The 17,138-nt window shown below is 39.3% G+C and overlaps 1 protein-coding gene across 5 annotated transcripts in view; it reads left to right on the plus strand.

Annotated features, from left to right (window-relative positions):
* Window positions 1–14,785, plus strand: part of gramd2aa (GRAM domain containing 2Aa) — a 31,692-nt gene extending 16,907 nt beyond the window's left edge. For 3 of the 5 annotated variants that reach the window (XM_027281830.1, XM_027281832.1, XM_027281831.1), the window contains exons 3-12: window positions 623–680; window positions 2,409–2,733; window positions 3,906–4,009; window positions 4,484–4,582; window positions 7,618–7,689; window positions 7,803–7,859; window positions 9,467–9,644; window positions 11,904–11,997; window positions 12,886–12,990; window positions 13,816–14,785. In XM_027281830.1, coding sequence (XP_027137631.1) covers window positions 623–680; window positions 2,409–2,733; window positions 3,906–4,009; window positions 4,484–4,582; window positions 7,618–7,689; window positions 7,803–7,859; window positions 9,467–9,644; window positions 11,904–11,997; window positions 12,886–12,990; window positions 13,816–13,852 — 1,129 coding nt within the window. In that variant the 3' untranslated portion in view covers window positions 13,853–14,785. Of the gene's footprint in view, window positions 1–622; window positions 681–2,408; window positions 2,734–3,905; window positions 4,010–4,483; window positions 4,583–7,617; window positions 7,690–7,802; window positions 7,860–9,466; window positions 9,645–11,903; window positions 11,998–12,885; window positions 12,991–13,728 lie in introns of all 5 variants that reach the window. The other 2 variants (XM_019275775.2, XM_027281833.1) reach the window with 2 other exon arrangements.
* The last annotated feature ends 2,353 nt before the right edge of the window (window positions 14,786–17,138 follow it).

The raw sequence follows: 17,138 nt of genomic DNA on the forward strand, positions 1-17,138 counted from the left end.
ACACACTGATGATTAACTCGTCATGTGGAAGCTTTGACCCAGCTGGGATTATTTATTATGTACACAGATACACACATATTGTATACACGCACACAAGCTAACTTTTATTCATCATGCTGACCAGACGAAGGCTTTCAAATGTGTTTGTGAGAATACATATATATAAAGTTGCACTTTGTTGTTTATTGTAACACATTGAGATGCACGGTATATTTTGTTATTATTTAGACTGGACAGTGTATGCGTGACATCCTGTAGGTTTCCGACAAACCATTTTGAAGCTCACAATCTGTCTTAATATAATTTGAACGGGTGAGTTGTATAAAAATTCAGACTCACAGTTGTCATGAACGGGGAAATTAGCTATAAAGACCAAAACTGTTTTTTGTACCAGGCTGTAAACATGTTTATTTCTGCTGTGAAGTTGGGCATTGGAACATGGGGACTTATGGAGACTGACTGGTTCTGTAGCCAGCCTCAAGAGGTCGTTTGTGGAACTGCAGTTGTTGGTGCTTCACTCATTGCTTCACTTCACAGCCATGGAGGTTACCACTTGGTAAACACACACACAGGAAGAAGAAGTGTTATTTTATTTCTAAGTGTATTTTTCCTTCCGTCGCAGGTTTCACCTGATTGAAGATCTGTCTTATGAAGATGTGAAGAAATGTTATCGGGGCTCGGTGAGTGTTAGTCTAACCAATTATTTTTCACCTAAATGTTTATCCTCTATTGCACCTCCTGTTAGAACAGTGCTTGTGGAGATAGTTTAGATAGTTTATTTTATAATTGCTTGACTTAAAGACATACCTCTAAAGTTTGGATGCACCTTCTTATTCAATAGTTTTTCTTTCCTCTCTGAGGTGTCGTTAATTGATGATTTCTGAGGCTGGTATCTCTGCAGCAGCGTAAATTCTTGGTCTTCCTTTCCTGGGGGCAGAGTCAGTTTCATTATATAATTTGATGGTCTGTCATCAAAGCAAATTATGGCTACTTCTCTATAATATAAAACACATTCTGTTTTGTTTACTTTTTTTTATTACCACTTAATTCCATATGTGTTCTTTCATAGTTTTAAAATCTTAACCATTGAATGAGAAGATGTGTCCAAACTTTTGACTGGTACTGCATTTCAAGGCTCTCATCAATATCTGCCTGCAACCCGATGCCTACTTTATTTATTATTACTACTTTATTATTTGTTTATCTGTTTATGTAAAGGATTCCCATTAGCTTATGCCATGGTAAGAGGCTAATCTTCCTGGGGACCACACCTAGAATACAATACATAGTAAAAATGAATTAAGGATATCAAAGCTCGCATTCATATACAAATATATATACAAAATCTATATAAATCAATATACTATCATCACGAGGTTACGCTCCTTTTTGTACACTGATAGCTGAGACTTTTTCCTCGCTGCGCTACATCTGACTTTAAAATTGTCCCACATTTTAAAAACTAATTTTACACCTGAGCAAAAATATACTTACTGCAATCTTGGCCAGTGTCCTCCAGACATTTTACAATTTCAGCCTTGATATGAGCCAACGCACTCACACCACAGACGTCACCTTTTGCCTATGAATTCAGCCAGCACATGAATAAATGAAACAGCTAAAACATGAAGGCTGGGCTTTCCCCCTGCGGTAATCGAGCCCCCTGCATTACTGTAACTTACTGTAAGCGCCATATTCCCAAGGACGGGAGCTGCTGTAGCGTGAGCTATTAATAGAAAGACAAAAACAGCAACAGCAGACAATAGCAAAGTGAGCAGATACAAGGCGAAAGAAGAGACAGACAAGATACAGGACAGGACAGGATAAATAGGGAAAGATCGTCTGGAGATATTTAGAGCCGGAGGTGAGTTTGAGCTGTGAAGGGGAGGAGAGCCGGGAATGAATGAAACCTCTTGTGTGTTCAGAGAAGAAGAAAAAAAGAAAGTATGATTTGCTCTGAAAAGTGACTTTCAATGTGACACTACAGACAGGAGGAGACACTGACAGATAGAGGCAAAGGCAGAGAGAGGCTTGAAGTGAAGAGTACCTGTGTGTGCAGGAGGAGGGTTTTTTTTTTTTTCAGCTCAGGATGATGAAGGGCAGAGTGTGTGTATGTGTGTGAAGCAGGGAGAAGGAGAGAGGGAGGGTGTCAGCTGGGTGCTGCAAAGTGTAGAGTCACTGGAGGTGTATTTGAGACAGAGAAAGAGAGCCTTGTAGTTTCTGAGAAAGAGCTCGGTGCCTGTAAACTGAGGCGCTGCTGTTGTAACTCTGTAGTAGTGTGTATGTGTGTGTGTTTGTGTTTGTGTGTGTGTGTGTGTACACATTAGAGCCAAGTGTGTGTTTGCATGTAGACTAGAGCTAGTCGTCCATCTCGGGCCCAGTATACTGACCGGCGACAGGGGGAACAGTGTGTGTCTTGCAGCAGCTTGCTCCAGGCCTTGGATGTGCGCGAGTGTGTGTGTGTGTACGGTGCCAACGTGCTGAGCCTGGTGCAGAGCTCGCGTCCTTTGAGGGAGAGGGTGGTGTCTGCGGCGACCGGAGCCGGTGGTGGTGGTGGTGGCGGAGTGGCCGGTGCTGCTGGTGGTGCTGCTGCTGGTGCTGTGCAGGCAGGCCGGTCCACCAAGGAGCTGCTCATGACTCTGCCCTGTCCCTCTGCACAGACTGTCAGCAAGTACAACTCGCAGTACCACAAACTGTTCCAGTGCGTGCCCAAGGATGAGATCCTCATGAAAGGTACTGTGTTTTTTAACCACAAGGAGCTTTAAGACTGTGTTTTATCTTTTATTAATCAACCTGTTAATATTCTTGGACATGTCATGCTTCAGCTTCACTATAATTTGCTTGTTATGCACTTATTCTTCTAATCCTCTCAGCCTATTTGTAATTGTACTCTGCCGAGTAAGCTGCTGAGTAAATATGAGATTGATATTAGCATTTTATTAAAATGTATCAATGTGGTCTGGAGCTGAAATGATCAGTCGAGTAAACAGTTAGTGAATCAGCAGGAATAAACCTCCATGAATCTTGATAGCTGATCAGTCATAAGGTGACTTATCGAGCAAAATCAATCCAAAGTTCTCGTGTCTCAGCCTTTCTGTTGGGAGGATTTATCACTTTTCTGTTTTATATCATCATAAATTCAACATGCTTTGGAGTTTGGGACTGTTTGTCTGCAAATTAATCAGTTTTAAGATGGAAACATTTGAGCATTTTGACAATTTTCAGACACTATAAAAGCTAAATAACTTATTTGTCAGCAAAATAATCAATAATTAGTCCTTAAATGTGCCATAAATGTGATTCAATGTTAGGATGGCTTCTACACTTACACATTTATATTTATTCATATTGTTTAGCAGTATTTTAGGAAAGATTGAGTTTTTCTTAACATAAAGGCTGATTAAGGAGATGATGTGCCACAGTACTTCATAGTTTTAAAGTTTACAACCAGATGATAGTAAAAGTGTGGTGGAAACACTAAAAACATACATCCAAAATACTAGAGGCTATGAGCACCTATAATCTGCCAGTACTGCATCTTTAACATACCACTGCATACCAAAAGTCCCATATAACAAATGCTCTGAATGGTAGTTACCATTTCTTTTCTGCTTTGTGTTCGTCTGAAGTGGACGTCTTGGCTGTGTTCAACTTTGATTCTTCATGCTTCAGTTCTGCCATCTGGTTAAGCTCAGAAACACGTAAACTGTCAGATTTCAGGATGACCAACTCTCTCCTGCACAGCATCAACTCCTCTGTTTCCACAGTTCAACCGTAGACTTTGACGCTACGTGCAACTGATGACAATAAAACTAATGATGCTGGATAATGTTTTAATAACTCTGTATGTTTTTCTTTATTGAGTTTACGATTGTTGAAAGTGTTTTCGTCTCTTCTGTTCTCAGTGTACTCCTGTGCACTTCTCAGAGATATACTTCTACAAGGTCGCCTCTACATTTCCAGAAACTGGCTGTGTTTCTATGCCAACCTCTTTGGCAAGGACATTAAGGTACACATGACTGACAGACAGACTTGAACCGAGTGAACCGAGTGACAGCCTGACAAGCTGACTTGACAAATTATTTGACTGAAAGTCAGTCAGGATTACGGGGTCGACTTTCAGCGTCACGATCTTTAGAAAACGTCTCTGTGAAGTACAAACTATGTACCGAGAACAGGTAGACTTACTGAACCTTGAACATTCATGAGTTGTGACTTTCTCTTTGATGTTGTGCATTGTTCCCTTTCCTTCATTTCCTTGAAACCAAACCTCTCCTGACGTTTGAGTGACAATAAGCTTCTTATCCAGACTGCATTCCTCACATTCTGACTGAAACAAGACACGTTTCATGTCCACTGCTGATATTTTTCTCAAGGAGCTTTTCCTCAGTTTATTTCTGTGCTTTCCCTGCCACCGTTTACTGAAAATCACACAGTTTCTCAAATGAGTGTCTCTCCTTATAAATGTGATTTTCATCCTCAGGTGGCTATCCCTGTCGTTTCTGTAAGACTGGTGAAGAAGCACAAAACAGCGGGACTCGTGCCCAATGGCTTGGCTATCACCACAGACACCGGCCAGAAGGTAAACACTTCCATCACAGTCACCGTGAATTAAAATACTTAGGCTGATTAGAGAAGCGTGGCTGTATGTTCCAGGAGGAGGTGTGATGGAAAAAACAACACCACGCTATAGATAGAAGCAGAGTGGTGTCCCAGCCTGGTAGACTAAGAGAGAGAGAGCGAGAGAGAGAAGGCTTTTTTCCACCATTACGGCAATGTTCAGATGTACTTCTTAGCTTCCTGTCACATCACACTGGTTGTTTTTCAAAGACATAATGTACTTTTCAGCTCCTGTACTGTCCACAGATACCCATGACGAATGGTGGCATCTTTTAGATTTACATATTTTTTTTGCAATGCATCCTCCACAAGAGAGTAAAGAGAAACAAATTTAAGTCATTTGAATGCAAGACTGATCATTTGAGGGTACAGTTTACTTAAAAGAGGGAATTAAATGAGTATACTAAGTGCACAAATTTAAGCCAGAGTTTGCAACCTAGGCACAGTAGTATTTTGAGCTGATGCTTACATGCTGATGTTTGAGGCAATATTTAGGTTCAACAGTCTAGCATGTTAACATGCAAAGGTTTAATATTTAAATTCAAAATAATTTATATTTTGGGGGTGGCCTCAACTAGTACATGGTTGCCCTGTGTACAAAAGGCTGAGTTCTTGATCCAACAACGCAGGTTTGTCCCGTCCTGTGGTCCTTCGCTACATGTCATCCCCACTATCTTTCTGCCTGCTTTCCTGTCTGTCTTCTGCTGTCTTGTCAAATAAAGGCAAAAGTAATAACCTAATGATGGTGTGGGATGAATAGTCAGGGGATCAGCAGCATTATTAAATTCATCCCTTAGGGGCCTTGAATATCTGTAGCAAATTAACAGCAATATATTGTATGTCGTCTCAATTTAAACTAAACTATGTTTGTACAAAATGTCATGGCAACAGATTCACTAGTTGTGGATGTTTCAGAGGTGGACAAACCAACAGACCAACAAACCAACAGACCAACATTACCACACAACATTGGCTAACCTACAGTGTCTGTCCACTACTGAGCGACTGAGCTGAAGATAATCAAACCCAGAATGTCTTCTTAGATGCCTGAATCTGTATGCAAGCACAAACAATGACTGTATTTAATGTTGCACACAGAAATATCAGAAGCATTGGCAGGAGAAATAAGATACTTCTGTCAACGTCTGAGCTAAATTAAAGTGCTAATTTTATTTCTATTTTATTTTTCAAGCCTATTTTGCTTCAATTTCTGACACCAAACTAAAAAAACATTTTTTAGAGGCCATGTTTTCATACCATTCTCAGGAAATGTCGTGTCATTTTTGCTTTTACCATCGATCTTTTTGCATAAAACAAGGAAACAGATTACAGATTGTTCTGCCTACACGTTTCTAGTCTGCACATACTGTATATCAGCGTCATGCAGACTGTTGCCACAGCACACATACTACTCAGAGCCATGGCAGTTGTCACAAGGATCAGAAATATCACATGTTTGTAAGTGATCCTCAAACATCCATAGACTCTGTATAACACTGTATGTACAGCAGCCGCACATTATACCTCATCAAGCAGCACAATGCAAAACACTAATTATTAATTTAAAAAAACAGAGTGACTGGGTTGATGTCTTTCTCTATTTAGGGTTACGTGTTAACAACAGCAGCAGACCTTTGTCAAAGCATGTTAGAGATATGGACAAAGGGAAACATGCGTTACACATGTCCTTCATACAGTGTGTCTTCTTCTGTGAGTGTGTCTGCTCTGTGCAGTGCGATGACACTGCTAAAAAGTGTCTGAGGTTAAAAAAGTACACGGCTCGTTTCTGTAACAACAAAGTTCAGCTTCTGTTTGTAATGTTTCAGTTCATTCACCAACATGTCCACTAACACTGTCACGAGAGAATCAACTGGACTCTGCACACACACACACACACACACACACACACACACACACACACACACACACACACACACACACACACACACACACACTCAAAACTACTTAAACTCAGTGATATGTGTCCAGGTCAGAGAGATTTTTGGGTAAGCCGTCCTGCACCGACCTGTCATTTGTCGTATTTTCATGAAAGAATAAAACATGATTAGAAAAAAAAAACATCCTCTTCCTGACCCAGATTAAAGCTTTTAAATCACTTATGTGTTATTATATGTGTTGTACGGCTGCAAATAAAAATATTCACACACGTCTCTAAATGCACTGCTTCCATATTAGAAATGAGTAGAGAGTTACTCCAGACCTGAAATCTGATTTCTCGTTTATCTTTTCGTACCTTGTAAATATTCCTTAAAGCCTCAGTTAGAGTGATTCACACCTTTTAAAGATTTTTATAGCTGCAAGTAAATAAACAATTACAAAATGCCCCAGAGGAACACTCCTACCATCGCCTTTCTTATTAGCATAATCGACTCTATCCCCATAATGGAGAAAATAACTTTCACTCTTCGACTACAAACAGAGAAAGGAGGATAAATACTTGGAAAAATGGGATTGCTATAACTATCGAGACTTTTAATATTTTTATTCTTTCTATCTAGAACTCTTCTGGTCCATTATCTATACGAGTGCCTCCTTTTTTTTTTGCCTATCGTTCTTATTTTTCATCTTTGGGATGTAACGCCACAGATCTCATCTGCACAAAAACCAAAAACTAAAAAGTATTAAAGAAAATCATAAGGAGAGAGTTATAAGTCTGTATTGTGTAGGCGCTGATGAGGTTCAGATGCATGTCTGTGATATTTGTAAAGGCAGGATGTAAAATAGAAAATCTTCTTGATCTGTTTCTTTATTCAGTTTCCCCCACGGGGCTCATCAAAGTTTAACATCTCTCATCTTTAACCTAATTTTCGTGATGAATGAAAGTCTCAGTATATCGCTCATCCTTGTTGTTCAACAGAAACTTCTTTAACAGCTGCATCACCATGTTTAAATGTCTAAATGTGCATTGGTAATTTCAGAATAGTTTAAAGGAACTTCAGTGCACAGTGTCACTGTTTCTCTTTCTTGTTTCCTCAGTATGTATTTGTATCTCTTCTATCAAGAGACAGTGTGTATGACGTCCTCCGCAGGATCTGCACACACCTACAGGTTAGAGGACACACACACGCACACACACATACTGTACATGCATACTGTTCATTCAGTCTACGTACTATGTGGTGTACTGTACATGTCAGTTAAAGTTTCCTTTCCTTCTCCAGGTCAATGGGAAGAGTCTGAGCTTGAAGCAGTTCATGGAGGAGCCGACTTTATCGTTGGTCAGTGTCTTTCACAAACCGTCATAAAATCTTTCAGATCAAAGTGGGTGGTACTTCCAAATCTGGTAATTCGCAGGCATTAAAATGTTTCCCAGTCATGTTTCATGTCGGCCTAAAGGCCCTCTGATAACTCACAGTTACAGCTCCGCCTGACCTGAAGGCTGACTTACCTTCTTACACAGACAGGATCAATAGATCATTCTGTCGCGGCTGCAGCCTTGCAGTGAGTTATCCCCTGAGTTGGCAAGATGCTATCAATGCTATGCTCAGTGAAGTCACCTTGTGTGTGTGAGTGTGTGTTTGTGTGTGAGTGAGTGCACTGCAGGTTACTCTGCGACAGAACGGCTTTTGTATTAAGGGATAAATAAGTTGTATTAACAGGCTCGTCCTTGATGACTTTCTAATCTGGACTCAGTATTCGAAGAGAAAAGAGTGTTTGTTCCAGCTGCTCCCTCATGAAGCTTAATAAAAATCCAGAAAGTGTTAATACACCCGATTCATATTTATTAATTCATCAAGTGTTTACTCAAGTTTCTCTTAAGAGAGGGTTTATAAGTGGTAACTAATCGCTTTATTATTATTATTATTATTATTATTACTATTATTTATTATTATTATTATTATTATTATTATTTTATGTCTTTATTAAGGACACTTAAATGCTAAAAAGTCAATGGTTCACTAGATAAAGAGACAAAATACACAATAAATGAAAAACAGAAAATACACAGCAACACTTGCAACATGCAAGACAGAAAATCGACTCACTGTATCCACGTACAAACTCAAGTGTGGCTCCACAATGTAGATGAAAACCGGATCAGTTTGTGAAGCAGACAGCCTGCACACATATCTGTACATGCGGTTTTGTATTAATGCAGAGCAGGTCGGCACGCTGACTTCAACTACACCATCGTGGAAGTCTAAGGAGTGTTCTCATACCATCGTTATTGGCCACATCGAGTCTCTGCATGTTATTTAAATGTAGGAACACCACAAGTATAACAAAGCACAAAAAGCTCTACACAAAGCCTCCAGTGTGTGAACACATGCCAAACTTACCTGCAAGCATATTAGTTTGTGCAGACAGCTTACAGCACTGCATGTGATCATCTAATAGGTCATTGACTATGTAATGGCTGAGATATTCAATCTCACTCCACACACAGATGAAGATTTTGCATCATATTTGATATCAAAATCAATTCAGTGTGAGCGTAGCTTCAGTAACTGTTGTAGGCCAGCACGAGACGGACAGAAGATACAATTAATAACTTAATTAACAAGAATAACTTTTAGGCTGTCAGGTTGTTAGAACTCCATGTTTTTTAAAATAATTTGACCACTTACCAAGCCCAAAATTAAGTTTTTAACAACTGTTTTTATTCATTTGTTAACATTTATAAATAGAAAGGAGAAACACACCAAAAGCTGGCAGTCTAAAAGTTTATCTCATTCATCAGTTTATTTCTTCCTGCTAAATTCAGGATATTTTCACATTTTCTAAATCACTCGAATAAAAACAATCTGAGAAGCATCACTGTCTGTTACAGTTGGATCACCATCATCTTTTCCAACATTCTCCACGTTTTTTTCCACGTCCACAGGACGAGTTCCCGGCTACGGACGGGTTCCCCGTGGTCGATGAATTCCCATCAGTGTTAAAGTGGAGAAGGAAACCCTCGGTGGTGTCTGTGTCCTCCTCCCTTCCTGATCTCCTGGGGAACTCTACCAGCAGCCTGAGCCCCGTAGACACGCCTTTCAAATCAGAGCAGCTGCTGGAAGGTGATAAAAAAATCTCACGTCTTACAATGATGAGGCAGTGTCATCACGTGCATGCAAAGTCCAAGGCTTCATTCAAGGCCACATATAGTCAGTTAATTTGAACAGATTATCGCTGGTTACTACTGTTTATAGATATCTGCACCTCAAAACTGGTTCAAATTCAACACTTTACTGTACCCCGTGGTCTGTGACAGTAAAACTACAGGTGTTATGATACAGCATGTACATAAAATAATAAGAAAACTGTGAGTTAAATCAGTTATTTATTGATATCAGCGTCCTGCGGGACGTCATTCATCAAATATGAAGAGAAATCTCCTAATCTATTACACAATTCAGCAGCAGGAAAGAGAAAATAATAATTTTATATAATAGTAATGATCAGTTTAATGATCTCAATGTTGTTTTCCGCTCTGATTGTTCGGGGGTGGAGTGGATCATGGTGAGAAAATGCTCTGCCAGCGATAACGTGCTTATGAATCTTTAAAATGACAACCTGCACTATGTCGTCTGAGTGTATGCGGGAGAATAAAAGAGTGAAGGAGTTCTGCCAAGTAAGCACTTGTTAATCCATGAAGAGTTTCATAGGTAATAAGTAACAGTGTGCAGTCTGACCTAAATGAAAGAGGGAGTTAATGAAGTGAGGACCGAATCGTTACATCTTCAGGAAGTAATTTATATTGTTGGATAACAGTGTTTTGTCAGATCATGTTTAGTGTCTGTATACTGTATATACAGGATGCGTGTGTTTTCATTCATTCGTGTGCGAGGAAGAGAGAACCAAACACACCGAGTAATTGCTTTTGGATGGCAACATCTCTCTTACGCAATGACACATTAGGCTCCAAACGGAGATTAAATCGTGCGAGGGCTTGTATTAAAAAGCTCTGAGCCGATGCAGATTAAACAGAGATTATCGCAAACAATGTCTGCTGTCAGAGTTGTCCGAGGACAGTTTAACGGCTACACGCTGACAGACTTTAGATCGTTTCGAAACACTGACATGTCGGATATTTGATCAGCGTGAGCTTCTGTGGTAATGTGATTACAAGATGTATGGGTGCTTATAGCTGCATTATAGTGGCTTTACGTCGCACACATAAAGGACCTGTGCAAAAACAAACAATGTATACAATAATAACAGAGATGTATAGATTTCAGCTCCTGATTTTGTATAATTCAAACAATATAGTGGTCAAAGTTTGCAATATTAGAGTAAAACCAACATAAAGTTCAAGATTCAGCTTTATTGAAATGTAGCTCCGGCCACATGACACACAGAAAATGTATTAAAAAAAATGTATTCAAGTTTATATTTCCTCTTTTTCAAGCATGTAAGATTTAAGCATGTAGAACTTAATCGAGCTTGCCTTGTTTTCTTTGTTGATGTATCTTTGATTTTACAAAGCTCATAATATTTCAGTTTTTATTGACACTGCCAGAGAGGTATTCATTTAATTATTATGTTTATTATTGTATTGAGGTTGTAGTTTGCAGTACTGTTAAACTGGACTGCATCATAATGGCAGGTGTTTCTAATACTTTGGCCATCCCATCTACACACACGAGAGGGCCATAATACAGTTTCACACATAATAGTTAAATGAATGCCTCTCCATTTATGGCAGAGTTGGTGTGATGGATCACATTGGATTGTACAAGTGTATCAAATGAAGTGGCCAATCAGTGCATACTTTCATACAGTATTTACATACATACAGTATAATATATTTATATGCACACATACAGTTAATCAACAAAAGTGCAACATGTGCTCATGGTGGAATTGTTTGGTCTCTGTAGATAACATTATAAAGAGTACGGTCTATATGGAAAGAGTCATGAGATAACTTCTGTTCTGATTTGGCATTATATAAATAAAATTTAATTCCTCCAAATTAATTGTGCAAAAACAGTTTTCAGATTTTTAGTATTTATTAGGTTTTAGGTAAAAATGCTTAAAAATAATCAAAGATGAATCACTTTTTGTAACAGTTACAAGAGGCATGTGTAAATGAACAGTTCACAGTGTTAATTAATATCATTTGATTGCACCCTCTGGTATTTCATTATAATAATATAAACAAAAACGAGGAGCCTTCAGGACGCCTAATTGATTTACTTAATATTGTGATTCATTTTCAAAGTGCAAATTATCTTTGTAAAGTACTGTAAAGCCAAGTAGTGTTAATGATTTTATGTGTGTGTGTGTGTGTGTGTGTGTGTGTGTGTGTGTGTGTGTGTGTGTGTGTGTTACAGAGCGAGCTCTGCAAACAGACAGAGGTCTTTTATCAGAGCCAGTGGCAGAGCTGAGCCAGATGGAATACCAGCTGCTCAAGTTCTTCACCCTTCTGTGAGTATACAGGGGGACACAGACACCGCCACCAGCACCACCACCACCACCACCACCATCTTCACCTCCTCCAGCAGCTGACTCACACAGCCACACACACACTGTGAGCATTAACATGGAGATATAAATAGTTTGCGATTCAAACAGTCCAACAGAGCACAGGTGGGGATCAGAGGTGTTAAAACACTTTGTATTTTTCCACTGAGAAGTCTCCTCCTGTGAGACGTATCTTAATCATTAAGACTCGCCGCAATGCATCAAATAATTTGTCTCAGTGAGCTCTCCTTACTCCACCTGTCCTCTAGCATAAGAGAGAGAGACACACACACACACACACACACACACACACACAGTGACCATGGAGACTGTCCTTCACCCAGAGGGCATGAAGCCGCTCTGCTTAAGTGTCCTTGAGAGAGCAATGAATCCTTATCTGCTACTGAAGGTTTGTTATTGTCATAATGCTGACGGCGCACTCACACACTCACACACTCACACACACACACCTCTCATTGTGGAAGATTTCTTCCTTAAATATGACTTCACATTAATTATATCACTAACAATGGAAACCGTGCATGTATATTTAGTATGAACGTGAACGTTTACTGTGCAGAAATTAATAAAAATCATCACTACTTTCAAAGATTTGCAGTTGTGGAGTTAAAGCTTGCAAAAACACTGTTATGGTCCTTTAAGGCAGTTGTTCAAGGACAGTGTTGTGCCTCAGTATGTTGTCAGAAAGTCAAATGTTGCCTCCCAGTGTTCATTAAAAGGCATTACAACTCCTCCATGTCAGCAGAGGGCTCCAGTATCGAACATCATAATAATCCTGAAAACATAAAACTAATCTGTGTGTCTCATCTCCTCCTCTTCCTCTTTTGTCAGTATTATTCTCCTCATCCTGTCGTCATGCTACCTGGCTTTTCGTGTGTGCAGTCTGGAGCAGCAGCTGTCCTTCCTCAGTAACCCAAATCTGCCCCTGAGAGAGAGGTAACATCATCATTATATGTACTTTAAAGTACATGGAGCTTTTATTGAAAAAAAAAAACAAAAAAAACATTAATATATCAAAGATATCGAACATTTAAAGTCCAGGGAAGCTTTAATTTAACAAAGAGGAAAATAAATAAACAGTAACAAGTGTTACACTACTTCTCAAACGTTTGTGGTCTCCTGTTATTTTAATGTTTTTCATCTTTCCTTCAATAATGACTGTTTTAACAGAGATAAAAACAGTGTCATTCAGACACCAGATGAAATAGTTTCGGACTGTTGTAACTCTTTTTTCCTCCAAAACCTTAAAGTAAGGAAGTGACTGCAGAATATTATTATTAATGGACCACAGCAGTGCTCGGATTTGAGCTCTAGCCACCAGAGTGATTTGTCAGTCTACAGTATGTTCAGCTAAAGTTCCAATAGTGCAAACTCTCAGGATAAATTTGCTAAAGCTACACATCTGTTAATTCCAGCTTGTTAGAGGCATCATTGTGCACTTTTCACTGCAACAATGACTGGTGATTTCTTATATTCTTATTTAACTGTTGCTCAGAGGGATGAGGTTGAGGTTGAGATAGTTAGATGTTCTGTTGCACATGGACATTATCAGTGTATACTGTGTTCTGGCATCAGTGTATGGCTGGAAAATTTTAAAAATGAGAGTTATGCTGTTGATTTATCCTCCATGTATTCTCAACAGTCTACTGACTCGGCTGTTTTCCTCTCTTCCAGGTAACCACTGCTCTCCTTGCTTTGACCCATCAGCTGCTGTTTACTCCCCTCATGCTTGTTGAGTTGATGTTGTGCCCTCCTGCACAGATCCAGGACCAGCTTTAGAGCCCCAGAAAATATCTAGATCAACCCCCGCACCAGCCCGCAAAACACGAAGGAGCAACATCAGCCCAGATCCAGGAGGAATTTATCTTCTCTCCGTGGAATGAGCTCCGACTTAGTGATCACTTCCAGACTATGCAAACAGACTGCCTATTTATTCAGTGGGTTTTACTGTAGATTATGATCGTCTACCGCGGCCTATCCCTCTCATGGACACTTCATCCATAACCACATGACTCTGCAATGTAAAGCTTGTTAGCCTCAAATATTTGAGAACACTGATGAAGTTTTGGAGCGGTGATGGAGACTAGAGGTAAGGTTGGAAATGTAAGAGATAATTAAACGCGTTAATTACTTGAAAAGGTAAAGATATTTCAGGTGAGTCGCCGTGACTCATTCATTATTATTCTGGACTAAACTTTAACGTTTGGTTTCTCTCTGGTGGGATCTTGCCATAACCCTCAGTAGGAAGGCTAAAACCAGCCGCCATGATGCACTTTTTAAAAAAATATGTCTGCGTTATTTCACATGTATGTAACTGTTTTAAGAGTTTAGATCTATTTTTTGCTTGATGATAGGTACTCAGTTGTCATTTTTGAAGGTATTTATGGATGTTATGACTGCAAACACTTGACTGAATGAAGTTACCTGTCATTTAACTGTAATATACTGGAGTGATAGCACTGCTTGTGTGGGTGTTGGCTACAATGTGAATGAGATGGTTAGATGACATGCATCATTTTTTTTTGTTTTTAGTTGTACTAATTCTGCTGTGTGAAAGGAATACCCAGGGTGTTTTCTTTTATACATTTCAAATGAAGTCATCAGAGACACGTTGACGTCCTGAGCGTTCGTGTTATCTTTGTCTGAAGATATTTGACTGATTTGGCGCACATGAATTAAACTGGCGATGAAATGTAGAGAAGCAAAAAAATATATATTTGTGGCTTTAGTATCCAACAGTCTGTGTCGTTTTGGCTCCACGTACAGGACCACCGTGAAAAGTCTTGACTCCAACAGCAGAGCAAATTTTCGTAACCTCTACGACTCAACCTAAATTATAAAACTGGAGCACAATGTTGGCAGAAAGACTTAATGCCTAATACATTACATATGGAGAGTTGGCCGTACACCAGCAAGGATTGGTTTTTCTTCCACATGTTTCAGTTTAAATGTAATAACTTCTCACTGTTTTCATGGGTTGAAATGTGTATCGTCTAAAATGTCAAATATTGAGAAGCTACAAAAAAACTAAACTTTGACATAAGTCAAAGAATACATGAATATCATGTTTGACATTATCTCATGGGGCTGGAAAACACTCCATAAACTCAAGATGCTGAAGAGTTTTCTAAACCACAGAGTAACCATGTGACCCCGATACTGATATGAAGGGAGTTACATCAGTTACAGTCAGTTATGTGTCATGCTGTAAGAACACGTAGTACTTAAGAATAAGAAACAGGTAGGGGTGGTCAGTAGCGTAGTGGGTTAAGCGGCTGTCCTGTGTGTGGAGGCTATAGTCCTCGCTGCAGCTGGCCCCGGTTTGAATCCCGCATTGGACAGCCATTTACTGCGTGTCACTCCCCCTCTCTCTGCTTCCTGTCTATCTTCAGCTGTACTATCATAAAAGGCCAAAAAAAACTTTAAATCTTTAAAAAAAGAATAAGAAACAGGTATATCTGCAAGTTTCACATACAAGAAATGTGTTTTGGTGCATAACAAACATAAAGAATATGTGGAAGATAAAAAAACAAGTACTAGAAGATATAAATATATATACAAGATGTTTTTAAATAAAAAGAGCTGCACAGTTTGTGCAGGAATATGCAGGAGTAATCCAAAAGATGTTAAATAAAAGGTGTGCGCTAATGTAACACATAGAGTCAATAGATCCTATGTTATTGTGATGTAGAGGGTCTAATGTGGAGGATGAGAGTCCCCGGGCCTTGTTGATGAAGTCAGCAGTTGGGGGAAAAAACTGTTCATATGCCGTGAAGTTTTGGTCCTGGTTGGATGGACTGCCAGATGGAAGTGTCTCAGAAAGTTTGCGTCCAGGGTGGAAGGGTTCAGCCAAAACCTTTCCTACACACTGCAGTGTCCTGAAGAGGCAGCAGATTGCAAGATTGCAGCCAATCACCTTCTCAGCAGATCGAATGACTCGCTGCAATCTGTCTATGTTCTTGGCGATGGCAGCAGCGTAACGAAAGAGGTGAGGATGGACTTTGTCATGGTTTTTGGCAGGTTGAACTTACTAGTATATCTGAGTACAACTGTGGTAATTGTTGACATTTGGCTCTGATGTTGTCTCAGGACAGAATTCAGAGAAACTGAGAGAGAGACGTGCTGACAGTTATGAAACAAAGAGTATGGATCTAATTTTCAGGATCAGGCTGTTAAAGTGACAAATGCAAAATCCAAGACTACATTTCTTTTATGCTTCATCAATGGTAGACATACTGTAGAGCTCTACATATGGATCATTTTATACAAATTTCCCACTAAATTAGCCTGACGTGGAAACCCACCAAACAATTTAAAATAAAGTTTTAGTTCAGGAGATTAAAGGAACATGAGACTGTGTTGCACAATCCTGTTTAAGCAGTATATGGCTTACAGAAGCGAGTGTGTAAAGGAATAAGAAAAAGAAATATATAAAAGAAAAAGAAAAAAAACTTTAAACAGTAAAATGGTGCTACACAATAACTTTATTCATTAAAAAAAAGACTAAATACTCGAGAGCAATATGTTTTATCAGTTCAGTTTGGATTAAATTAAATGTGTCCGCTCAGAATTCCTCAAGAGTTTCTGATCATGAGATTTTAAACAGGGTAAAAGAAAAATGGCCCTATGGTTATTGAAGTGTGAAACTACACTGACATCTAGTGAACACAGAGCGCAGAGCACCTCCACCCATAACAATATCTGAAATGACCTACATCCGTCCAATATGTAACAACATGGATTCAACAGCTCTGATTTTAAAATAACTCTATAAAGGTATCTGTTGATCCTGATACACTAAATTTTTCCACTGAAACTATGGATAATATGAATGTAAACAAGACATACACAGGTTGTTCTTGTACAATTAATATTCATCATTGCACCTTTCAGACAAATGCCTGAAAAAAACAGTGGATACCATGACAACCTCAATGACTGACAGGTGGCATAGTTCCCGCAGTAAAAAAAAGGGGGGTGGCATCACAGAGAAAGACACCTGGTTCAGAGGGTCGAGTGTCCTGACTCTGTCCGAGGAATATGCCAGGAATCCGGCACAGCCGATGCTGAACAAGCCTGCCGAC

This window comes from Larimichthys crocea, chromosome VIII (genome assembly GCF_000972845.2).
Source record: "Larimichthys crocea isolate SSNF chromosome VIII, L_crocea_2.0, whole genome shotgun sequence".
Taxonomy (NCBI): Eukaryota; Metazoa; Chordata; class Actinopteri; family Sciaenidae; genus Larimichthys; species Larimichthys crocea.